We start from the raw sequence: 24875 nt of genomic DNA on the forward strand, positions 1-24875 counted from the left end.
TTTTTGTTTCAAAATTATATGTTTGCCTGTTCCTCAGGACAACAAGTGGTTAGCGACTACACTCACAAGATAGTGGTTAAAGAAGATGGTACTCAGTCCCTAATCATTGTCCCGGCCCTGCCCCATGACTCTGGAGAGTGGACAGTTGTCGCTCAGAACAGAGCTGGACGGTCATCCATCTCCATCACTCTCACAGTCGATGGTTAGACTCAAACAGTACTTGTGCAAGTTTTACCTTGTAAGAGAGGGAATCTGCCAGCTTTAACATTTTTTTTACATTGTTCTGTTTCCTTTGCAGCTAAAGAGACATTGGTGCGTCCCCAGTTCACAGAGAAGCTGAGGAACATCAGTGTCAAACAAGGAACTCTGGTTGAGTTGGCCGTTAAAGCCATTGGAAACCCCCTCCCTGATATCGTCTGGCTGAAGAACAGTGACATCATCACACCACACAAGCACCCACACATCAGGTTTGTTTTATAAAAAAACAAACAAAAAAAAACAAGCTGGCTGACGTATCACAGTCGTGAAACAAACTCAACCTTTTCTACAAATGGATGAGCATATTTCTGGAAGGGGCATCAGTAATAATTTCAATTACCTCAAAACGTGACCTGAAATCGCTTATATTCTGTTTGTACTTCTGTTATTTGCAAGTCCTCAACAGAAACCAAATAGTTCTGGATATATTTACAAAAGTATTTTTTAATCTTTATTGTTCCATAAATGTCCATGTAATAGTTCCTGGGTTAGGGTTTAGGGTTAGATCATTGGATTCTTTTATTGGCCAAGACACATCTTTGACAATGCAAAAATCCAACAATTACTTTGTGCATCATAATGCAGACAGACAAACTGAAACTATAACACAAGCTTCTTGACAGTGATAATGCGATCTATTGAAGTTCCACTTAAGTCCTGCTTGTATCCTTGTGAGTTATACTCCAACATCCACTGGTGTCTTAATAATCAGAAGAAGAAAAGAGGCTAGAATACGCCTGTACTTTTTCAAAGTGAATTGATTTTTATAATATAAAATTTTTTTTTTTTCAGGATTGAAGGAACCAGAGGAGAGGCTAAATTCCAGATTCCTTCAGCAGTTGGCACAGACAGTGCCTGGTACACGGCGACTGCCATTAACAAAGCTGGCAGAGACACCACCCGCTGCAGGGTCAATGTGGAGGTGGACTATGCTGAGCCGGAACCAGAGAGGAAGCTTATAATTCCCAAAGGAACCTACAAGGCCAAGGAGATCGCCCCTCCAGAGGTGGAGCCCCTTCACCTCCGTTATGGCCAAGAGCAGTGGGAGGAGGGAGACCTTTACGACAAAGAGAAGCAGCAGAAACCTATGTTTAAAAAGAAGTTGACCTCTATTAGAATGAAGCGTTTTGGTCCAGCTCATTTCGAGTGCAGACTGACCCCCATTGGTGACCCCACTATGGTTGTGGAGTGGCTTCATGATGGCAAACCCCTGGAGGCTGCTAACAGGCTTCGCATGGTCAATGAATTTGGCTATTGCAGCCTTGACTATGAAGTTGCATATGCTCGTGACAGTGGCGTTATCACCTGCAGAGCAAGTAACAAGTTCGGAGTTGACCAGACCTCTGCCACTCTGATAGTCAAGGATGAAAAGGGTCTTGTTGAGGAAACACAGCTTCCTGAAGGCAGGAAGGGGGCACACAGAATCGACGAGATAGAGCGTATAGTTCATGAAGGCGGACCTGCTGGAGTCACTACAGAGGAAGACACTGAGAAGATGAAACCTGAGATTGTTCTTCTGCCTGAACCGGTCAAAGTTCTGGAGGGTGAAACAGCGCGATTCCGCTGTAGAGTGACTGGTTATCCATCACCAAAGGTCAACTGGTACCTCAACGGACAACTTATTCGCAAGAGTAAGAGATACAGACTTCGGTATGATGGTATTTACTACTTGGAGATTGTTGAAATCAAAACATATGATGAAGGTGAAGTCAAAGTTGTTGCAGACAACAATCTGGGCTCTGCTGAACACACTGTAAAGCTGGAGATTCAGCAGAAAGAGGACTTCAGAACTCACCTTCGTCGGGCTCCAGAGGCCAAGGCCACTGAGGCCATACCTGAACCTGGAAGAACACCCTTTGAGGTGGTGAAGGTTGAGAAACCTACAGATGACACTCAGCTGAAAGAGGTGGTCAAGCTGAAGAAGGCCCAGAGAATCATTCACGAGAAAGCCACAGAGGAGTCGGAGGAGCTTCGAAGCAAGTTCAAGCGTAGGACAGAGGAAGGCTATTATGAGTCTATCACTGCAGTGGAACTCAAATCACGTAAGAGGGACGAATCCTATGAGGATCTCCTGAAGAAGACAAAGGAAGACCTGCTTCACCATGCTAAAGAGAAGGAAGAAGCTGAGAAGAAAAAGGAGGAGGAACGTCGCAAACTCACTGCCAAACCACTCAAGCCAGAGAGAGTTAAGCTTTCAGCCAGCATGGAGGCACCTAAAATCCTGGAGCGGATCACAAGTCAGACGGTCGCACAAGGTGATGAAGTGAGCTTCAGAGTCAGAGTTGTTGGCAGACCAGAGCCTGAGTGCCAGTGGTTCAAGAATGGTGTTCAGCTGGAAAAGTCTGACCGACTTTACTGGTACTGGCCTGAGGACCATGTGTGTGAACTGGTGATTCGACGTGTCCAAGCTGAAGATTCTGCCAGCATCATGGTTAAAGCTGTGAATAAAGCCGGGGAGACCTCCAGCCATGCTTTCTTGTTGGTGCAAGGTAACGCAACTCTGATTTTCTAAAGATCTCCTTTTATTGTGGCATTTTAAATGTTCTTCTAACCAAAGTCACGCTTAATTGTTTACAGCAAAGCAAGTCATCACCTTCACTCAGAAGCTGGAGGAGATCAATGCCAAGGAGAAGGACACCATGGCTACTTTTGAGTGTGAAACAAATGAGCCTTTCGTCAAAGTCAGATGGCTGAAGAATAATGTGGAGATCTACTCTGGAGACAAATACAGGATGCACTCTGACAGAAAGGTCCACTTCCTGTCTGTGCTGATGCTTGAAATAAAGGATGATGCTGAATATACCTGTGCAGTTGTGGATGATGATCATGTCAGGACAACTGCTAAGCTTAATGTTGAAGGTGCGTTGGATGAGGGTCTGCAGTCAAAGTTGAAACTCGTGCAGAAATCATTTTCAAAAGATTATTCCATGACCACGTATCCGCACATCAATGCCCATCTTGACATATATGCTTAAATGTGGACCATAAAGCATAATCATGCTTCCCTGCTTAAGCCAAATCAAAACATTCTAAAATCATATGTTTTCAGTATAATGTTGTCAAGGTGCTTCTCCTAAAAATACTAGCCACAATGAAGAACACAAGTCTCTGAAATTAGAATTTTGATGTGTGCTGTCTGTGTTGTGATATCTTCAGGAGCCCCACTGGAGATTTTGAAGCAGCTAGAGAGCACCGAGGTGCCGGAGACATACTCTGGAGAGTTTGAATGTGTTGTGTCTCGTGAAGATGCAGAGGGCAGATGGTTCTTTGGAGAAAAGCCCCTCTTTCCCAGTAATAAATACATCATGTCCTTCCGCCGTGGACGTCACTCACTTTCTGTCAAAGACGTCAAAAAGGAGGACCAAGGAAAGTACACCTTTAAAGTGGGCAAGCTCATGACAACTGCTTCATTGAAGATGAAATGTGAGTTGTGGAAGTTGTTTAAGTACCAGCGTCTGGTTATTGAATTTCGGTAGACATTTAGGTTCCAGGCACTGGTTTCATCTATTTTTCTTTATGTTTCAGTACGTCCCGTGACCCTGATGCAGCCCCTGGCTGACCTGACAGTCTGTGAGGGTGACATTGCTCAGATGGAGGTCAAGTTCTCCCAGGAGAACGTTGAAGGAACCTGGATGAAGAACGGGCAACCAGTCACCACCTCAAGCCGAGTGCACATTGTTATTGACAAACAGATCCACAAACTCCTGATTGAAGACACAATGAAGGATGACATTGGGATGTACTCCTTTGTGGTTCCTGATCAGGGGATCTCAACCTCTGCCAAGCTGGTTGTTCAGAGTAAGGTCCTCAGATCCATGCTGTTTTCTACCACTAAGGACTCCAAAGTGGAACACTATCAATAAAAAAAATGTTTCTTGCTGTTGCAGCTATTGGCATCCTGATTCCTCTGAAGGATTTAAGTGCTGTTGAGGGCACCAAGGCTGTTTTGGAGGCTAAAATCTCTGCTCAGGACATCAGCTCCGTCAAATGGTACCACAATGACCAATTGATGAGCCCCAGTGAGCGAGTACAGATGGTGGCAAAGGGAGCCAAGCAGCGCCTGGTCTTCACCAGGACTTACGCCTCTGATGAGGGACACTACAAACTCGTGGTTGGACGAGCCGACACTAGCTGCAGATTTTCTGTTCAAAGTAAGTTGTATGAGGATATTGGGAGTAAATGCCAAGAGATCTTAGCCTGACTGTACTTGTGTTTATTCATGTTACTCTGACCAGTAAACACAATCAATAAACTAGTAAATATTGGTGTGTACCAGAATCTTTATACTGACTTTGCATGAAATTGACTTGTAGTAAAATTGTACTTTGTATTTAGTTTGAACACAACATAAGAATGTGTTGACTTACAATGACAATTATTGTCCTATGTAACCCTTTTCCTGCCACCGACAAGATTAATCGGGTACTATTGCATACCTTACGGCAGAGTGCTGTAGGTCTAGGTTCAAGAATAGGTGAAGAAAAAGCTCCAGAAGCCAAAAAATGAAGCAGACAGATGTTGTGGTTCTCCAGTGGGCCTGTAATGCTACATCAGGCCTGCTAAAGAGCACTTAAGTGTGCCAAAGGGAGGATTGATTCCCTTGTGGTCTAGGGACCAGGACCATTACTGTTGGCAATTTCTTTATAGTATGGTATAAATACAAATATCCATTGAATTTTATTTGAAAAAAATCACCGCTTTGACTCTTAAGTGTTTTTTTTCTTGTTGACTGAAAATGAGAGTTTTTGATAAAACCAACCCTCATTCAAGTGTTTTTTTTGGGGGGGGGGGTGAAATTGACTAACTTACCAAGAAACATTGTTTTTTAAATGAAAATACAGGCTCAGATCTTTGATCCAACTTCTGATCTGTTCGGTTTTTTCCAGTAGGGGAAATGTTCAAAAAGCACTGGCAAGGAAAGATTTAATACCAAATTGGACATAATAAACAAGTAATGAGTGCTTGAAGTCAGGAATTGCATTCATCATGAGCAGCCCAAACATCTCCCAAGTGTGAGCGCAAGGAACCACATTTCTTTGGACCAATGTATAGAAGATGCGAATGATTGCGTGACATGCAGACATTCAGGTTTGAGAGCTCCATACTTCCAGGGCATCAACGCAAACTCTGCATCGAGTTCTAAAGAAAAGAAACTGTAAGAGATTTCGTATGAAATTTTCCTGGGTAGTAAAGTAACGGCTTACATGAAACAGGTCGTATGGAGTAGGTAGAGTGAAACTGAAGGATTGTAATGCTATTTATGAGTCTTTAATGGGTGTCAGGTTTCAGCATTCAAGAGATGAAGCTAAATTTATCCAGCAGCACGACGGTATCTAAGACAAGACTATTGAAGAACAAGCTGAAGCACCCTGAACGCTAGTTGGAACATTCATTTTTGATTAACTGTTGTTTAATTCTGACAGCTGTCCAGATTGTGACTCCAATGAGGAATAAAGAGTGTGCCGAGTCTGAGAATGTCACATTCGCAGTGGAGGTTTCTCACCCAGGCATCGACGCCTTCTGGACATTCAAGAGGCAGCCTCTCAAAGCTGGGCCCAAGTACAAGATGGAGTCGAAGAACAAGCGCTATATGCTAACAGTAATGAATGCAATGAAGGATGAGGAGGGTGAATACATGTTTGCTGCCGGTGAGAAGATGAGCAGGGCTATGCTCACTGTCTCAGGTATGTAGGACCACGGTTTTCAGTATCCCTAGCAGATTTATGTTCGAAATTGATGAAGTGTTGCTTTGACTGGACCAAACGCTAACACATCAATCTCCTGTCTCCAGGTGGCGCTATTAGGAAGCCTCTGCATGACTTAGTAGTGGCTGACTCCCAGACCGCCGAGCTGGAGTGTGAAGTAGCCAATCCCTCTGCAGAGGGCAAGTGGCTGAAAGACGGGCAGCCCATCGACTTCAATGACAACGTGCAGAGTGATGTGAAAGGCGCCACGAGACGCCTCGTCATAGTCATCACCAAATCCACCCACGTTGGAGAGTACACTTATCAGGTTGCCACTTCCAAGACCTCAGCCACTCTGAAAGTGGAAGGTAGACCCAACAAATGCACTTGGACAGTGTCACTTTGCTAGCTAGTGCATAAGATACAAGTACAGTTTTTCTCTGGTTGACTAGGTCAAAATACTCACTGTCAAATCCAAAGCCTGGAATAACAACATTTGTTTTCACAGCTGTGAAGGTCAAGAAGACCCTGAAAAACCAGAATGTGGTCCAGACACAAGAAGCAGTGTTCAGCCTGGAATTGACACACGAGAACGTGAGGGGCGCACAGTGGATCAAGAATGGCGTTGAGATCCAGAGAAGTGATAAATACGAGATCACTGTCGAAGGCACAGTTCACACATTGAAGATCAAGAATTGCAACACACAAGACGAGTCTGTTTATTCTTTCAAACTTGGAAAACTGTCTGCAAACGCCCGGCTGAATGTTGAAAGTAAGTTGCTTTGTTGCCAGATGGGAGAAATTGACTCCTGAATCAAAGATTCCTGAGACTATAACCAGGTGATCGAGTAGGTGACTGTATGCCATGATTCACATTTAAACTTCTAACATGACATTCTGTCCACAGCAATCAAGGTCCTGAAGAAGCCAAAGGATGTCACATCTTTGTTGGGTGCAACTGCCACTTTTGAATTGGGCATCTCGGAGGAAAACATCCCTGTGACATGGATGTTCAATAACACAGAGCTGAAACCCAACAAGCACTATAGGATGGTCTCTGAGAAAAAGACCCATAAACTGATTATCCAGGACGTGGACACCAGCAAAGAAGGAGAGTACACAGCCGTGGTGGGCCATCTCCGATGCAGTGCCCGCCTCATGGTTGAGTGTAAGTGCCAGCATCAGCATAGCGTGCCATGTTAGCAGGTGGTAAAGAACGTAAACCATCTGTGGACTGACATTGTGTTCACATTTCCTTCTCAGCTCTTCGTGTGACTAGAACTCTGAAGAACATCGAAATCCCAGAGACCCACGTGGCCACATTCGAGTGTGAAGTTTCTCACTTCAAAGTCCCATCCACCTGGCTGAAGGACGGCGTGGAGATCGAGATGAGTGAGAAGTTCAGGATTGTGGTTCAGGAAAAATTGCACCAGCTGAAGATAATGAACACCAGCAGGGACGACTCTGCTGAGTACACCTTCATCTGTGGCAACGACCGAGTCTCCGCCACGCTGACCGTTAGCCGTATGTTAACATTCTTCAGTGCTTCAAAATGTGACATGTACAACTTCAGCTAAGGACATGTTTGAGTTTCAAATGTATAATTTTTAAGCTTTAAAAGCACATTTCAAATTGGATTATTTCCTTTATTAACTCTGAACAATCAAAAATGTTTTCCCGTTGAGAACTGGAATCAAGAAATCTGACATTTTAGCTCAACATGACTAATATAAGTGGCAACAACCACTCTGATAAGCGTTTTTCACTCAGTCTGTTGGTCCAGCATTTGCCTGTCTATGTGAGTTTTGAAATTCTGCAAATTTTTTGTTCCAGCAATTGTCATCACCACAATGCTGCAGGACCTGAACGCTCAGGAGAAAGACACAGTCACATTCGAGGTCAATGTCAACTATGAGGGCATCACGTACAAATGGCTGAAGAACGGTGTGGAAATCCGTTCCACCGACAGATGTCAGGCTCGCTGCAAACAGCTGACACACACTCTGAGCCTCAGGAATGTTCATTTCGGAGACACGGCAGAGTACACCTTCATGGCCGGCTCCGCAATGACCAGGGCTAAACTTTATGTTGAGGGTAAGATGTCATGTCTCAACATGTGTCATGTTCCCTCACCTGCTAATCTTTGATGGCGTGCGTCTATATGTCGAATTGTCTCTGGGGCTGGCCAGAACAAGCTAGCAACACCAACATGAGGTCACCACCAGAACCATGCTAGAGACACCATACCTCCACTGCCACTTTTAAGAGCTTTTGTCATTTCCCTTTCATTTGTAATTAGCACCTGGGTAGACAGACCTCTCCCTTATTTCCTTTGTAATAAAAACATAATTAGAAACACAAATAATCAACCACTGTGTCTCTACAGCACAAAGTGATTGGTCCATGAATTACATTACTGTGCAAAGATGAGAGAAATTTACAGCAGGCAAAAGTTCAAACCACCAGTACCAATATGCCAACTAAACGTTTCACACCAAGAGGGTTTCTATATTTTGTTTTGATGCTTTGCCTCGTTTCAGCTCGTGTTGTTGAATTCACCAAACACCTAAAGGACCTGAGGGTTACAGAGAAGAAGAGGGCAACTTTTGAGTGTGAAGTTTCTGAGCCCAATGTCCAGGTGATGTGGATGAAGGATGGTCAGGAGCTGGAGATATCCGACAGGTACTTCATCTTCTTCTGACCATCGGAGAGTAGACATAAAGAAACTCTTAACAGCCGTGTCTTTATCGCCCTTAGATACAAAATGACCTCAGAAAAGTTTGTGCATCGCCTGGTTCTGCCATCTATCCGCCTGTCTGATGCTGGAGAGTACACAGCTGTAGCCGGGTCCAGCATGTCCAAAGGCCACCTCGGAGTGGAGGGACGGGACATCAAGATCTCTGAGCCCACCAGCAGGAACATAACTGTGAGTTACTTCTAAGTGATGTACATTTCAGTTTTTGCCTTCATTGTCTCAGACCACCTCTTGAATACATCATAATACTACCAGATTCTTGGGATGCCTGAAGAGGAACAAAACAATAAAGTCAAGTCAGTCTGTCGTGTTCTTTGAGTGTCAGTGGTAAATTTGGTGATACAGGTGAAACAGACAACAGGCAACTCTCTGGTCCTCTGGTTTTGTCATGGTATACTGGATTTGGGTAAGAATTTCCTGTCAATGATCTGTTTTGTAGGTCGTTGAGAAACAGAGAGCAACATTTGAGTTCGAAGTAAATGAGGATGATGTGGACGGTCGCTGGATGAGGAACGGAGTGGAGATTCAGTTATCAGTGGAGGAGAGGTTCAATTATGTGACCATCAGACGGCTCCACCGTCTCACCATCTCAGAGACCTATAGGAGTGACGCTGGGGAGTATACTTTCTTAGCTGGCAAAAACAGAAGCTCCATGACGCTGCATGTCAAACGTAAGCACCGTGAGCAGACATAAATCTGACGACTTTGCATCAAACCTCTTTTCTTCTGTTCAGTCTTGATCACGTCTGAGCTTTGATGATGTCAACTATGACAGTAGACAAAGGTTCTTCTTAAGTTATCATCTCTTTTGTTTCTGCCCTCAGTTCCTGAGCCTCCTCAGATAATCCGCCCCCTGCAGCCCCAGATGGTAATGTCAGGGAAAACAGTTCGCTTCATAGTACAGGTTAGCGGCCTCCCACAGCCTCAGGTGTCCTGGTACAAGGACTCCCAGGTCCTGACCACCAGCTACAAATGCAAATTCCTCCATGATGGAGATGAGCAGACACTGCTACTGCTGGAAGTCTTCCCAGAGGATGCCGCAGTCTACAGCTGCGAGGCCAAGAATGATTATGGAGAGGCAGTGAGCTCTGCCTCCCTCACCGTGAAAGGTACATTCAGATATGTTTCACCATCAGTCATGAAGAAGTTGGACATTGTTTTGTTATTTTCTTTACGGCTCCTTTGTTAAAGTAACATTTTAATAGAATATGTGCAGGCTAACGAGCTAATCTTCCTGTGACAACTGATCATTGTCACAAAAAATCATTTATAAAGAAATGTCCTAAAATCGGCAGCATGGTGGTGCAGTGGTTAGCGCTGTCACCCCCCAGCAAGAAGGTTTGAGTCCCGACTCGGGATCTTTGTATGTGGAGTCTGCATGTTCTCCCCGTGCCTGCGTGGGTTCTTTCCGGTACTCCGGCTTCTTCCCGCCGTCCAAAGACGGTGCAAATGGGGACTAGGCTGATTGATACTCTGAATTGACTGTAGGGTGAATGGTTGTTTGTCTCTGTGTGTTGGCCCTGCCATGGACTGGTGACCTGTCCAGGGCGAACCCCGCCTCTCGCCCGTAGCTGCTGGGATAGGCTCCAGCCCCCGCGACCCTTAAGAGGAATAAGTGGAAGAAAATGGATGGATGGATGGATGGATGGATGGATGTCCTAAAATGCCAGCAAGCTTGATGGACTCTGCCTTTGGATCTCAACTTGAGAATTAACATCTTGAATCATGAATGAATGAATGAATTAAAAATTTCCCCAGAAACATCCATCTGTCAATATTAGTCAATTACAATTTTTTTTTAAAAAGTTGAAAAAAAAATCTGAAATATTTCACAAACTGAATTTCCTTTGAGTATGTAAAGTTCACATTTATCGGGTCAGTGTTTCTTCGCATGTTATATTGACAGAAAAACTAATTTAATAACATCTGATTTCAAACCTTGTTTACTCTTCAAATTAGTTGTATTAAGTTGTCAATGTATGGACGATAAAGCTAAAAATGTTAGCTTGCATAGCAGGCGTTGAGCTCTTCATTCTGAATGAATTAGGCACTGTCTCAGTTATGTATTCATTAACAAAAGTATTTCCTGAGAGAGATTCACACACAGCTACAAAACTACAGTTAGCGTGAGCAAAGACTAGCTGCTGCCATATAGCTTCAACCCTAACCCCGTGTCTACTGTTGCTTAAGTCTCTAGCACTAGCTAGTTTGTGCTTTTGAACCTGACTGGTTAGAAATGTTGTAATTGATTATTTGTTTATTTTGCAGTTCCTGAAGCATTAGTAAGTGAGTCCCGGGTCTCTGCTCCAGCCCTCATTTCTCCCCTGCGGGACATCCTGGTTTCAGAGGGAAGCCCTGCCCTTTTTCAGTGCACCGTCTCTGGGGAAGGTAACAATCGCAGATCCCATAATACTGGTTGCTGGATTAAAAAGAGGTCACCCTACATTGTTCAGAGCAGTAGATATTAACTGGGTGTCTATTTGGTCTTAGCATTAGTGCATTCGCACATTTGCAGTACACATGCAGTAAAAACAGGATCCTGGCTTGATGTCTCCAGATCTGCAGATTTCCTGGTTCTGTAACAACAGAGAGATCAGACAGTCCGACATCTTCAGGATGTCTCATTTTGAGAATTCCTGCCAGTTAGAGATTTCCCGCGTCGTCCCAGCCCATGAAGGAGAGTACTCATGTGTTGCCACTAATGCAGCAGGAATGGTCACATGCTCTGCAACTCTAAATATTGATGGTGAGTAATCCATAGTTATTGTGCCACTGTTAGACCTGCATGTGCTTCAGTAGTCAAGCCAATATCTTGACTGTGGGCATTCCCCTTGACCCGCTTTCAAAATCTGTTTCTTTTTCAAAATGAACACTTTAGCTGGTGTGCTAAAGTTGGCCATACACTGTAAGAATTTAGAAACATCTGCAGTACAAATGGATCATCAGTAATGATGAAGCTGAAATTCAGTTTGGCTTAAACATGAGTCACATTCTGATATGTCAGTACCTGGCTCAGATGTTACTGTGTATGACCAACTCTGAGTTTTATTATAAATTATAAATAAATAAGGGCAGCAATATTCTGGGCTATAGCAAGCAGTTGCATCATACCTCACACCGTGATCATCCATTGGCATGTGTTAGCAGACAGAAGTGACCAGCCTTGTGTGTCGGCTGTGCTTTACAGCCACTGGTCACACACAGATATTAGATGGTGGCTCCTCTTGTTGACCCCCAGGGCAAGTGTAGCTTAGCTTAGCATACTGACTGGAGTTTTGTCCTAGAAAACCTGGTGTACCTCCACTCATCTCAGCTAAAATAATAATGTTAATGTTAAAGCATGGCAGCAAATTGATGTTAGCAAGTAAGCTAAGTTTAAGAGCACTGATAAAAGCATATACTGAGACATATGTCCCTAAAACTTCTCACTTTCATTTAATTACACAATTTCCAAACCATAGACTGATAGTTGGTGAACTAGAGAGCTTACGTTACAAGGCTGACATGTTAGCTTGCTCGCAAATGAGATTATGGACATTGGAGTCATTTCTTTACATTTTGTTCAGCGAGAGGTGCAGGATATATTAGCCTAGCTCAGCACAAAGTATAGTAGAAGTGGGGGCAACCTTTAGCATAACTGCAAGAAAAACAACTGAAAACTATCCTGTTTTTGATGCTATGATCAACAGTAAAGGGATGTTACACTCACACTGGTTAGCAGTTTAGTCTTTTTTTGAGTTCACTCTAGTCAGCATCATTTGATTTATCACATTGTGATACACATGGGATTAAGCTAATATATTCAAGTGACCAATCCACAAATATTTGTTTTCTCCCAGAAAAGAGGCAAGGTGTGGCCATTATCTTCATGTGTACTCTTAGCAGTTATGTTCCCTGACTTATTGTTTGGTCCAAATTCATCATTAGGAGCCCAAAGAGAAGAATTGGAAATAATGTTGACTCCATAACATTGTTTGCATTTGTTTATTCATGTCATACTACAAAGGCTAATCAGTTAGCCTCAGCACAGTGTAGCTGACATTTAGGCTTTAAAACATTCTGATTCATTTCTTCTGCCTCTTCAGAGCTTTGCCATCTGTGTGTGACCAGCAGCAGGTTCATAGCTTTTAGAAACTTGTCTTTTACAGTTTGTGTTAAAACTGATAAAATGACTACTTTTTGTGTTTCTGGACAAATATGCTCACTGGTGATCGTCTTCCATTTTTCCTGTTTGTGGCACATGGCGTCATCTTTTTCTCTGTGATATCCTCTTAACAATGGACATTAGGTGGAAGATGTGAGTCTTCATCATAGAGGAATGCCGCATGGTTCCCAACACAGCTGAACTCTGGAAGTCTTGCTCTAGCTTCCACAAACTGAAGCACAGATATAACTCCTAAGTGTTTTTATTAGCTCAGGTTGAGTTTGCATGACTGATGGCGGCACTGGGCCGCTGACCATCCCCTCACTCATCATGACTGCTCCTCAACGCTCCACTCCACCTGCACTCTTGGCTCAGTAACCTGAAGACGTGGCCAGAATGATGTGTTGACCTAATTCTTCTACTCTTTCTTATTGCCCAGATGAGAAAGCCTTAGCTAGCGTGGTGAGCTGCGGGGCTAAGCCAAGTCAGAGGCTGTCTGTGGAACACTCTGCCACCCACAGTGTTGAGTTTACTGAGACAATCTCTGAGACGTCTTCTGTGTCTTGGAGGAAAAATAACATTGAGATGGAGAGTGTCAGTTCAATGGAGGTGAGCTCAGAGAGCATTCAAATGAAACTCTCAGCCCACCCCAAACTGATGATGGAACTGAGCGACGTCCGTGTGAAGAGCGGCGAGATGGCAGAGTTCAGCTGCTTATTTGATGGGCAGCCCTTCACTGGGGTGGTTTGGGATCATAACGGCCAAAGTCTGGCAGACACTGATCGTGTCAGGAGCTCTCAAAGTGGCGGGCTGTTGTCCCTGGTCATCCAGGGTGTTGGCTTGGCGGACCAGGGCATGTACCGCTGTACCACCACCAACCAACATGGCCAGAACAGTTCGTCCGCCCAGCTCACTGTTGAAGGTGGTTTATTTTTTTATTTTTTTCATCCATCTCTCCACCTGGCCCCTCCCACCTGCTCCTCCTGCTTCCTTCCCTTGTCCTGTCATTTAATGTTTCTTCTTAACTGTAGAATAATACGTCCAGCTTTGTAGGTCAGTGGTTCTCAAGGCAGAACCCCTACAGGTTCTTGACTTAAATTTCTCCTAAACTTAAATGCTTTATCAAGACATCATGTATTTAGGTGTCACTGACTTAACCTGGTTTCCAGCTCTTTTCATCATGGACTAAGCCCTGACACTAAATGAGCTGAACACAAGACTAAACAGCTGAAGGTTTTGACACAGTTTGAAACACAAAATGTGACGCAGCGCTGTAGGTGTTTAATGGTTATCAATTTAGTCGAAAGTTTGGATTGATAAAGATTGGAATTATGATTGACATCATTAATTTTCCTCTAAATTAACTCAGCTGTATTTATTTCAGTTGGAATTGACTCTACAGAACTGACAGTGTGATGGTTACCAGTCAATTCAATAGCAACAAAGTGGTATTGGTAATATTATAAAAAAATATCTCTTCGAGGATCAGGTAACTGATGCTGGATCAGGTCACTTTTGAAGTTGTGATACCTCCAGAGCAAAGGGTCTCGACTGAGAGGGTTCCAGATGGTGTTGACGGTTTAGAACCTCTGGCATAGCTGATCCCTGTGTTTCTGGCTGCGTGTTGCTAACCTCATCCATGTATCCTACTAACCCTTTTCCTGTTTAGACCCTCGTAGTCTTTTGACACGTCGACCCCTAATGACTCTCCTAACTTTATCCTCACCCAGCCAAAGAAGCAAATGTCAAAGCAGAAACTCCTGTCCCTTCCGATTGTGTGCATAGAGTGTCTCAGGCAGACAGGGAGGTCCCTAGAGACCCCCCTGACCCAGACAGGCAGGAGGTGGCAGAGATGCCAGGGTCGCTGCCTCCATCTTCCCAGAGACCTCTCAGCCTCATCAACCACCATTATTTCCCTGATGCCCGCCCTCATGATGGGTGCCGTCTGCTCAGCAGCCCCGATTTCCTGATCAAACTCCCCAGCAAGCTGCTGGATCCAAACAAAGACAGCTGTTCACTGCATTGTACTCTGGAGGGGGTTCCCACTCCGTTTGTCATTTGGCTTTACAACTGGTTGAATGTTGAGGATTCCATGTCTTACTCTGTCAAACACGATGGCCCCCTGTGCTGTCTGAATGCTCTCAATGTGGGACCCGGACCAGGGCGCCCTTATACTTGCAAAAGCTCAGCCCAGGACGCTGAGCGCAGCACAGTGACGAAAGGTTGGCATCTGCATGCTTTTGGTCATTCTGTTCACTTGGGCTTTGTTTCCCCTCAACAAACACACAAGCGTGTGCACACACACGCATGCGTCCGTAGACCCAAACACACACACATGCACGCACAGTGCCCACTTCCTCGCACAACTATTGTGTCCTGCTTCACTGATTCCAACATGGAGTTTAAAAAGAAAAGAGACACCCGTGTCACTGAGCACTTCGCAGACGCTGCAGGAAGCATGAAAGAAAGAAAGAAGACTGAAGGGATGCACGACCTTCCCCTACCCTAACAGTCATGCATCATAGCAGCCTTCACCCACTCATGATGTGTTTTTAATTTGCCAACCTTTGTGTCTCCACAGTAACGTCAGTGGACAGGGAACCTTTCCATGAGGACGTGAAAGGTAACTATCACCTCATGTCAACTGTAACGTCCTTGCTCACCATGTATAATTTTTGTTCTCATTTATCTTTTTAAATCTCATGACTGAGTTGCTTGAAATGTAAAGTATATACATATATATATATATATATATATATATATATACATATATATACATATATATACATATACTTTTTTTTTTTGAAGCTGCACTGGTAAGAAATTCAAATGTGTACATCAAAGTACTTTGAAAGGAAACTGGACAGGTCAAACGGGAGTGAGGTTCTCTTAACCACAAGGCTCCATGTGAACTTTGGATAAGGACAAATTCCTTTCACTGGTCCTATAAATGACGATAAGTTACAGCTTTCATTTCTTTTTGATACAGAACAGCTTAAAACATCTGAATTGTGTCAATGTATAAATGATTCATTATGAACCAGTGCTCGAGCCTAGTCAGGTTAACTTTGTCAATTACCAGTAACCTGAAAGGTGGGTTTAGTTAAACTTGGCTGGCCAGCTGGTTCTTTCCTCTCCAGTTAGCTATGATAATCTTCAAATGCATATTCTGACAAATGTGACTGTTTTTGTGAGAGCAGGTTGCAGTTCTAGAAGTTGGTTCATTGCTAACGGTATCGGTCTTGCACATAGTGAATTGCGCAGTGTCACAGTTAGAGCTGCTTATGCTTCTTAACTAAAATCAGTAACTTGTTATCTATATTCAGTGACCCCTAGCAGATGAGACAGTCACTGACTGATCATCACGTGACAAAGTATCAACTTCAAATGTTGTCAGTTTCTGGTCAGAAATGATCTTAGTGTCAAATGTTATTCTTTTTGTAAAAACTCTGACAAATCTACGTCTTTGACACTGAAAAGTAAAGGTACTTTTGTTTATCTAAAGAATAAATGTACTAGTGTATATCTAAAGAACAAAGTTACCAGTGCATATCCAAAAGGGTACAAAAGCTTGTTGCTTGGGCTTTAGCTGGGTACCCATCAGTTCTTTTGTACTCTCAAATGTACAATGTTGGTCCTCATGAGAACTGACTTGCATCTTGTCTTCCAAAAAGTACAGCCTCAGCAACAATCACTTCAACCCTTTTAGACAAACACTGGTACATCTCTTTTAAGTGAGTACTTAAATGATTTAAAGCTTTGAAGTTCATCTGTCAAGTACATGAATTTTGTAATAAACATGTTGAAATATAATTGACCAAATATAACTCTATAAGTGTAGATGCATAAATTCAGTTGCTTGTTTGATGACTTTACTTAAACTCTCATTATTCTACTCAGCCTTCTCTAGCTCGACCATCACAGTGGAGGAAGACATCCAGGAATCTTACTTCACTGGCCTTAAGTTACCAGACAAATTCCGAACACTTGAACTCCAGCCAGAGTCCAAACACTTCTCCAGCACTCTGCAAAGGAAAAAAGAAAAGCCTGTTTTCCTCAGCAAAGTTTCTCCAGCAGCTGTCTGTGTTGGTGAAACTGCTACCTTTAGAGTAAAAGTATCTGGTTTTCCCGAACCTACTGTACAGTGGTTTTACAACGGGCAGAGTTTAACTCGTTCATCCATTTACATGTTTGTTCATGAGCATGACGAGTACGGCCTGGTCATTAACAGGGTTCAAATGGAGTTTGAGGGGGAGTACTCCTGTACTGTTAGCAATAGGTTTGGACAATCCACTTGTACTTTTTATCTGCATGTTCAGGTGAAAGAACCAGGAAAGACTGAAAAAAATGACAGAACATTAATGACATGTGGGAAACCTCCGGGGTTCACTAAAACAATTGAGTCAGTTCAGCTGTCTGAGGGAAGTCAGGCTTTCTTAAGATACATTGTGACTGGAGAACCTTGCCCTGAGGTTCACTGGCTCAAAGGCAGCTTCCGCATCCTTCCCAGCAGCTTGTGTATCATCATTAACAACCCAGATGGATCCGGCTTCCTTAATATTAAGAGTGTGAAACGGGAGGACAGTGCCATCTACACCTGTAAGGCCTCCAACCAGTTTGGAGACGCCTCTTGTCATGCTGAGTTGCTGGTAAAGGAGGAAGTTACAGAGGAGCTTGTTCAGAAAACCAAAGCTTTGAAAATATCCATGACAGAACAAACCACGGAATCTAGATTATACCAGGAAAGGAGTCAGTCTGATCAAATGATTTATACCATCAGTACTGAAAATAGGCAGATTATTCCCAGCGAAGAGGTTGGCACTCTCAGAGAGCTCGACATCACTGCTGCCACCCTTCATCATGAGCAGCTTACCAGACAGGCGGCATTGCTTCAGGCTCATGAAATCCAAGAGAGGATTTCTGTGGCTCCCACTCATCCGTCCCATGTATCAGCTGTCCTGCAGAAACAGCGTCACATGGCAACTTTCTTATCTTCGGTCCAGGAGAGTCAGAGGATCACTGAGCAGCACTCAGAACGCGTTCGCAGCCCAGAGGTGGTTGAGCTTAACTTGGCTAAAGAGCAACCATCAAAGGTCATGTCAGCAATATCTGAGGAGGTCCTCGCATTCAACATGGTGAGAGCCCAATCCCTGACAAACCACATCCCTGAGCAGTCAAGGAACCTGACTGAACCTCAGCTGCTTGTTAGCAGTCACCAAGTAGAGACAGCTCTCCCTGTCATTGATGAAACTTCAGGTATCACCTTCAGACAAGAGGAAGAGAAGAGTTTCAGAGTCACTGAGGGAGTCAAGATTTTATACTCGGCTCAGTCCACCGGGCAACTGCCTATTACAGAGAGACGCTGTCAGCCTCTGCCAGGGTTAGATGCAGCCACCAAACCCCTGATTGAGAGAGAGCAACCTAAGCCAGCTTTTTCACCAGTTAGTGAATCAAGAGTCACTTTGTACAAAGAGCATCCACTTGAAATGTATGCTCCTGTTCAGGAGATGATCAGTACATCCAAAGACCAGGTCCATTGGTCGGCTGTAATTGCAGAGGAAAAGTACCAGCTCCAGGGTGAACAGGCAGGACTGGTGGCAGATTTAGTATCTTCGGTGGTTCTGCAGCCTCAGTGGGAGGGAGAAAGACCACTGAATCTGCAGCTCATCACTGACCAGGGCATTTTGCAGTCTGAGGGGAGGTTCAGAAGCGAAAAGCCCTCGTCAGAGCAGGCAGATGCAAGGAAGAGCCCTACTTTGATGCATTTAGTCAGTCAAGAGGACCAGAGGACTGTGGTTTGTGAGGTGACTGCAGGCTTCTCAACAAAGAGTGATGCTAAGTCTGTCCAGCCAGAGAAAGAGCCAACACCAGCACTACACCTTCAGTCAATTCACTCTTTGTCACTTCTGCCAAAAGAAGACATTCTTATTATCAGCAACCCCGACCAGCAGATGGTGACACAGAAACAGGAAAAGGCTAGACGATATGCAGCCATCTCAGAGGAAAGACTGGGGATGATTGCAGATTTCCGTGAAGATTTCGATGTGTCACTGACCGGGATACAGTCAAAGTTTCAAACTGAGCCAAGTCCCTCTAGGACCCTAATGGTGTCCTCCCAGCCCATGCTGATGCCAAGGGAGACACCTCTCATCAGTGACGTCAAACAGCAACGAGCACTAGTCCAGAAGGAGGATTATTGGAATATCAGGCATTCGTTGAATGTCGCAGATACTCAGGCTCTGGAGGAAGGTCACACCACTAACCTTAAAACTGATGAGAAAATGAAGCCTGAGATAAAAAATGAACCCAAAATCCCCCTAAGATCCGTTTTTGTAGAGGAGAAGGCAGTTGGTACTGAAAGCTGTATGGTCTTAGAGGCTGCTGAGCAGGACTTTGCAGTCCAGATTCAGGAGGGTCAGTCAGTCCGACGGTCAGTTTTACTGGAGGATAAACAGGTCATTATTGGAGAGCAATCTAGTGAGATAACAAAGTCTGAGGCTACCACTGTAAGCTTCACAACCCAGCCTAAAGGAAATTGGTTTGTCCATGAGTCTCTGGACACCCACGCCCTTCCTAAAGAGCTCAACTTTGTCATTCAGATCCCCAAACCATCAAGTTTGGATATCCGGCACCAGCTCAAAAATGCTCTTCAGTCTGCTGTGGCCAGGGACCAGCCTGTGCTTCTAGTTGACATTGTAGGAAGGTTAGAGGCAGTGGAGGTAAAACAAGTGAAGGTTCAGAAAGAACCCAAAAAGGTCACATATACATACCTGATTACAACACCAGGATCTCCAATGGAGATCACTGTGTCTTTTCAGGGTGAATACCCCCAAACAGCAGACCTCAGGGCTGAACTCCCGGTAGCTCTGCATGCTCTGGTTTTCCAAGAGCATCAGAGTCTTGTGTCGGAGCAGCTGGGGACCATGCAGATTGACAAGCCTCAAAAAGTCTTAATGAGCTTGGCGCTCACCAAAGAGGGGATTTCACCAGTGGTGGACACAGTGATGGTGGCAGAGAGTGCTGTTGGTTTTCCTGCAGCTGAAACTCAATCTGCAGACCTCAAGATGGAGGCCAGCGCTTCCCTCCAACACACAGCAGATCAGAGTCTTTTTGAAGTTCACCAGTCCAAGAAGGTGAGCGGGAAGACTGTCAGGTCAGAGAGAGATGCGGCTGCCACTGAGGTGACTGCCATGCTACCTGATGGAAAAATTTTCTCTGAGCAGCATGTTGGTATTACTGCACACAGAGAAAGCAGGGAGGAATATCTTTCTGAGGCCATTATGATAAGCGAGTCGTCAGAGAGTTTGGTAGATTATCCTATCATCGTTGATGCTATGGAAGAGGTGTGTGCTGAGGAAAACAGAAAGGCTGTTTTTACCACTACAATTAAGTATGTTACTAAAGTCAATTGGTTTTTCAACAGACAGTTGATCAAATCTGGCAAAGAGTTCGAGTGTTCCAAAGATCAGGACACATACATGCTAGTTATTGACAAAGTTGTCAAGGAGAAGCATCAAGGACAGTATGTGTGTGAGGCGGAGAATGACGCCGGCAAGACTGCAACATCCGCAAGACTCAAAGTAGTTTCAAGAGGTTTGATGATGGCCACTTCTTTGAAATCATCATCAACTAACCTCCAACATTAAATCTTAAAAGTCCTGTTGTCTGCAAACCTTTTCCAAACTTTGAGAAATTTGTGCCTTTAAAGTTCTTTCAAATGTGGATGTTTGAGGGTTACACCAGACATCAGTGACTTCAAGCATCAAAATATCCTCTATTCTTCTAATTATCTTTCTTTTCAATGAATCACCTTTAATCCCCCTCATTCCTGGTCCATTTCTCTGTGGCATGCTTTCACTCTAATACCTCTTTCTTCCCACACAGTCACTTACAACTAAACCAAAACTATATCCCTCGTTCACAGTCACAGCTAAATAAATGTGTCATATTTCATCCCAAGTTACCTCTGTTTTCATCTCCAGAATGTCTTCCTCTTTTATTTGTAATTTCTTGTGTTTCTATTGTCTTCTCTGCTTCCCTTTCCTCTCAAACAGGGAGACCTTTTTTCAGGCAAAGAATTGTTCCCCTGGACATCAACATTGGCAGTATTGCCCGGTTTCACTGTGAAATTGAGGACACTCCTGATGTGAACTTCAAGTGGTTCAAAGATGGCCACCTCATCAGAGATGGTGACAAGTACAGGATTGTAAGCCGCTTCAACACGTCCTCCCTGGAGCTCCTGAGTCCGGTCAGAGATGACAGCGGCGAGTACACCTGCAAGGCCTCCAACAGGCACGGTAGTGACGAATGCTCTGCCTCACTCAGTGTGACAGGTAAGAGCTACTCATGTCTCCTTTTCCTTTGCTGGTTGATTTTGGGGCTGTTGTCGCTGTCCAAGGTCCTTTGATATAGGTATTTCTTTCTCCTGCAAGGTATTATCTATTGCTGGTCTTAATTGACTGTCAGCTGTGCTCAAGACCTTCTTCTTAAGCTTTCTTGGCCTGTTGGTTTACTTTTGGCAGCTTTTAATGTCTAATGGGATAAACATGTTGCCACTAATGTGTTTCTCTTCTTGATTTTTTTATAGAACAATTCCCTCCCACCTTTATATCTAAACCTGACCCTCTGACTGTATATGTTGGGAAGAGTGCAATGATACAGTGTGTAGTATCAGCATCAGCCCCTCTGAATGTTGTCTGGCTCAAAGACAACCAGGTCATACCCAGTGTACCCACACACTACAGAACCCTGTGCGAAAAGAATAAGCACGCACTTGAGATCTCCAGAGTAGAGCAAGCTGATGGTGGGCTGTACATGTGCAAGGTGTCTAATAAAGCTGGGTCAGCTGAGTGCAGCACAGAGCTGCGTGTTATTGGTAAACCCAGTTTTTTGAGGCCACTGGGTCGGGTCGCTGCTGTGGTTGGAGCTCCGCTGCACCTGGAGTGTCAGGTAGATGAAGACATTGGAGTAACGGTCACCTGGACCAGAGATGGTCGAAGGGTCCACCAGTCTCCAGACTGTAAACTGTCTTTTGAGGATAAGACCGTTACTCTTGATATCCTAAAGACCACACTGAAAGATTGTGGAAATTATGTGTGTACAGTGACAAATGAAGCTGGAAGTGCAACTTGCTCCACCTCAGTGAAGGTGCAAGGTAAGTCCTGTCTACTATCATTTCACTGTGTGGTGGTGTCTGATCACAAGTCTTAATGTGCTCTTATGTATTGCTGGGCAGTGACTGTATACAACATCTTTAACTTCCTATTGGTTCATTGTAACCACTTGTATCATCAGAGCCGCCAGTCTTTGTAAAGAGGCTGGAAGCTGGAATGCTTTGGAAGCAAGGCATCACTACACGTCTGCAATGCACTGTCTCCGGATCTCCTGAACTTCACATCGCCTGGTTCTTTAATAACAGTCAGCTGTCTGCTGGCGGCAGATACACTATCAGTCTTAAGGATGGCCTTGCCACTCTTGAGATACGTGACGTCACGTTGAGTGACAGTGGAAACTACACCTGCGAGGTTCTCAATGAATCTGGCTGTGAGAGCTGCAGCACTAAAGTGACAGTTAAAGGTGTGTCAAGTTTCACTTTGACTGCAGAACCATCTTGAGACATATTCAGTCAGCTAATTGAACTGTGTTCCCATCTAGAACCACCATCTTTCAGAAGAGAGTTACATGCCGTAGAGGCGCTCAGAGGATCTGTTGCTGTATTGGACTGTGAGTTTGCAGGTTCTGCACCTTTTGAGGTTGCCTGGAAAAAGAATCAGAAACGACTGTCCTCGGATAGGAAGTACACGATCATGTCACAAGGTTCCCTGGCCTCTCTGGAAATCCAGTCTTTTGAGAGCACCGATGCTGCTGAATATGAATGCGTTGTATCAAATGAGGTTGGGTCAGTAAGCTCAAAGTCAGTAGCTAAACCAAAAGGTCAGTGGTGTGTAGTTCTGTCGTGATTCAGGACCCTCAGTCAGGCTTCTGTTTCTGTGAATCATCATCTCTTCTGCTATTATTGCAGAGCCACCGATGTTCTCAAAGAGGATTGAGAGTGCAACTGCCATATTGGGAAATACTGTTAAGTTACAGGGAATGATAAAGGGCTCTGCCCCCATCACTGTCAAATGGATGAAAGACACTGATTTGCTGAGAGATGATGATCCAAAGGTGAAAATGACTCTTGAGAACAACATTGCAAGCATTTCCTTTACATCTGTTGATATCAAACATGGTGGCAAGTACACTTGCCTGGCAGAGAATGAGGCAGGGCAGCAGAGATGTGAAGCTGTCTTGACAGTTCAAGGTTAGACCACATTCCTACTGACTAATACAGTGTTCAGATGTTGATGCTTGTCAATTATACAAATCTTATTGTACTTCAGAACCTGCTAGGATCTTAGAGAAAGCAGCATCCATCAGCGTGTCTGCTGGTGATTCGGCCTCGTTGGAGTGCACGGTCTCCGGAAGTCCAGAGCTGGATGTGAAATGGTTTAAAGATGGCAAGGAGATTACCAGTGGCCGCAAGTACAAGATGACTGTGAAAGAAAACACTGCCATTTTAAAGATACTGGCTGCAGATAAAGGAGACACTTCCGAGTTCAAGATGGAGGTGTCCAATAAAGTTGGGAAAGATCAGTGCACCTGCTCAGTCACCGTTAGTGGTTAGTATCAACTATAAATGTGCCACTTGTAAAATTACGGGTTGAGCCAGTGATGACTGATAAATTTCCCCGCACAGATCGAGCACTACCCCCCTCCTTCACCAAAACCCTAAAGAAAGTGGATGGAAATGTTGGTAGTACCATTACATTGGAGTGCAGAGTTGCTGGATCTCAGCCGATGCAGGTTTCTTGGTACAAAGATGACAGAGAAATGCACAGCGATCATAAATATAAGCTTGATTTCAGTGAGGGCAAAGCCTCTGTGATTGTAAGCCACCTGGAGCAGCGTGACGCTGGAGTTTATACCTGCCGAGCTTCAAATAATGCTGGCCAGAAAGAGACCAGTGGTACTCTGTCTGTTAAAGGTTAGAAGCCTTGAATATCTTTGCTGACTGTGGCACACATTACTTAATCCAATTTTATTGCCAAACTGTGAACATTCTTGCTGTTTTTCTTCTCCACCAATTCCAGAGCTTCCAGTCTTCACAGTGAAGCCTGAGGCTCAGGACACTTGCCCAGGGTCACATGTTGTCTTGAGATCAGCCTTTACAGGAACACCTCCACTGGTGGTTAAATGGTTCAGAGAGGAGAAAGAGGTGTTCACTGGTGGCAAATGTTTCATAAAAAAAGATTCCTCTTCAAGCTCTTTGGAGCTTAGCTCTGTGAAACCCAGCGACTCTGCTAAATACACTTGCCAAGTCTCCAATGATGCCGGGAAGGTGGACTGCACTGCAGTTCTCTTTGTTAAAGGTGCTGTGGGATTCTGTCCTTCAAACACGTGAACTGTGTCCCTTCATTTAGCCTCTTGTCTTTACTTTATTTGTTGCTGTTACTTTACAGAACCCCCAACATTTACAATGATGCTGGAGCCTTCACTGCTGCTGAAATCTGGACATCCTCTGAAATTGTCCTGCAAACTGCGAGGCACCCCTGTCATTACCATCACATGGTTTAAAAATGGCGAAGAAATCCATGAAGACCAAAGACACAGGATATCATTTGACAACTTGCTAGTGACTCTGGTCGTTGACGGGTGTTCTGTTGAAGATAGTGGAGATTATGTCTGTGTAGCATCCAGTGAGGCCGGCAGAGACAAGTGCAGCAGCGCTGTTACAGTCAAAGGTTGGTTCAGTCTCAAGTTGGTCTGTTGCTGTTGGACAGTCTGGTCCACATCATCTTGTAAGATGATTGATGATGCCTATTGGTTACTGCTCCCATTGGAAGGTTTCACCTGCTGCTCAGCCTGAATGTCACATGTTCGCCCTTCAGTTTACTTCCTTACCGGGATTGACAAGGCGCAGCCAAGGCGTGATGAGGAAGGTGCTGGCTTTTAGCCTCACTGTCTATATAAACATGCATCCTGTCTGAGAGAA

General features: G+C 44.3%; 1 protein-coding gene across 1 annotated transcript in view; it reads left to right on the top strand.

The window, feature by feature from the left end:
• LOC147251636 (titin-like) overlaps positions 1-24875 on the top strand; it is a 196372-nt gene that overhangs the window by 18388 nt on the left and 153109 nt on the right. Inside the window, exons 17-49 of the mRNA XM_086221099.1 lie at positions 38-202; positions 299-467; positions 1051-2747; positions 2836-3117; positions 3415-3681; positions 3784-4056; positions 4146-4409; positions 5682-5942; positions 6050-6310; positions 6451-6714; positions 6850-7110; positions 7206-7466; positions 7776-8036; positions 8483-8624; positions 8700-8868; positions 9137-9368; positions 9522-9806; positions 10966-11085; positions 11255-11443; positions 13281-13763; positions 14572-15063; positions 15423-15464; positions 16742-20022; positions 20065-20439; positions 20889-21174; positions 21429-21995; positions 22136-22417; positions 22496-22774; positions 22863-23144; positions 23224-23502; positions 23580-23867; positions 23974-24252; positions 24343-24624. Coding sequence (XP_086077225.1) covers positions 38-202; positions 299-467; positions 1051-2747; positions 2836-3117; positions 3415-3681; positions 3784-4056; positions 4146-4409; positions 5682-5942; positions 6050-6310; positions 6451-6714; positions 6850-7110; positions 7206-7466; positions 7776-8036; positions 8483-8624; positions 8700-8868; positions 9137-9368; positions 9522-9806; positions 10966-11085; positions 11255-11443; positions 13281-13763; positions 14572-15063; positions 15423-15464; positions 16742-20022; positions 20065-20439; positions 20889-21174; positions 21429-21995; positions 22136-22417; positions 22496-22774; positions 22863-23144; positions 23224-23502; positions 23580-23867; positions 23974-24252; positions 24343-24624 — 13320 coding nt within the window. The remainder of the gene's footprint in view (positions 1-37; positions 203-298; positions 468-1050; positions 2748-2835; positions 3118-3414; positions 3682-3783; positions 4057-4145; positions 4410-5681; positions 5943-6049; positions 6311-6450; positions 6715-6849; positions 7111-7205; positions 7467-7775; positions 8037-8482; positions 8625-8699; positions 8869-9136; positions 9369-9521; positions 9807-10965; positions 11086-11254; positions 11444-13280; positions 13764-14571; positions 15064-15422; positions 15465-16741; positions 20023-20064; positions 20440-20888; positions 21175-21428; positions 21996-22135; positions 22418-22495; positions 22775-22862; positions 23145-23223; positions 23503-23579; positions 23868-23973; positions 24253-24342; positions 24625-24875) is intronic.

The sequence above is a fragment of the Aulostomus chinensis genome, chromosome 12 (assembly GCF_037954235.1).
Source record: "Aulostomus chinensis isolate RoL2024-O1b breed Wild chromosome 12, RoL_Achi_v1.0, whole genome shotgun sequence".
NCBI lineage: Eukaryota > Metazoa > Chordata > Actinopteri > Syngnathiformes > Aulostomidae > Aulostomus > Aulostomus chinensis.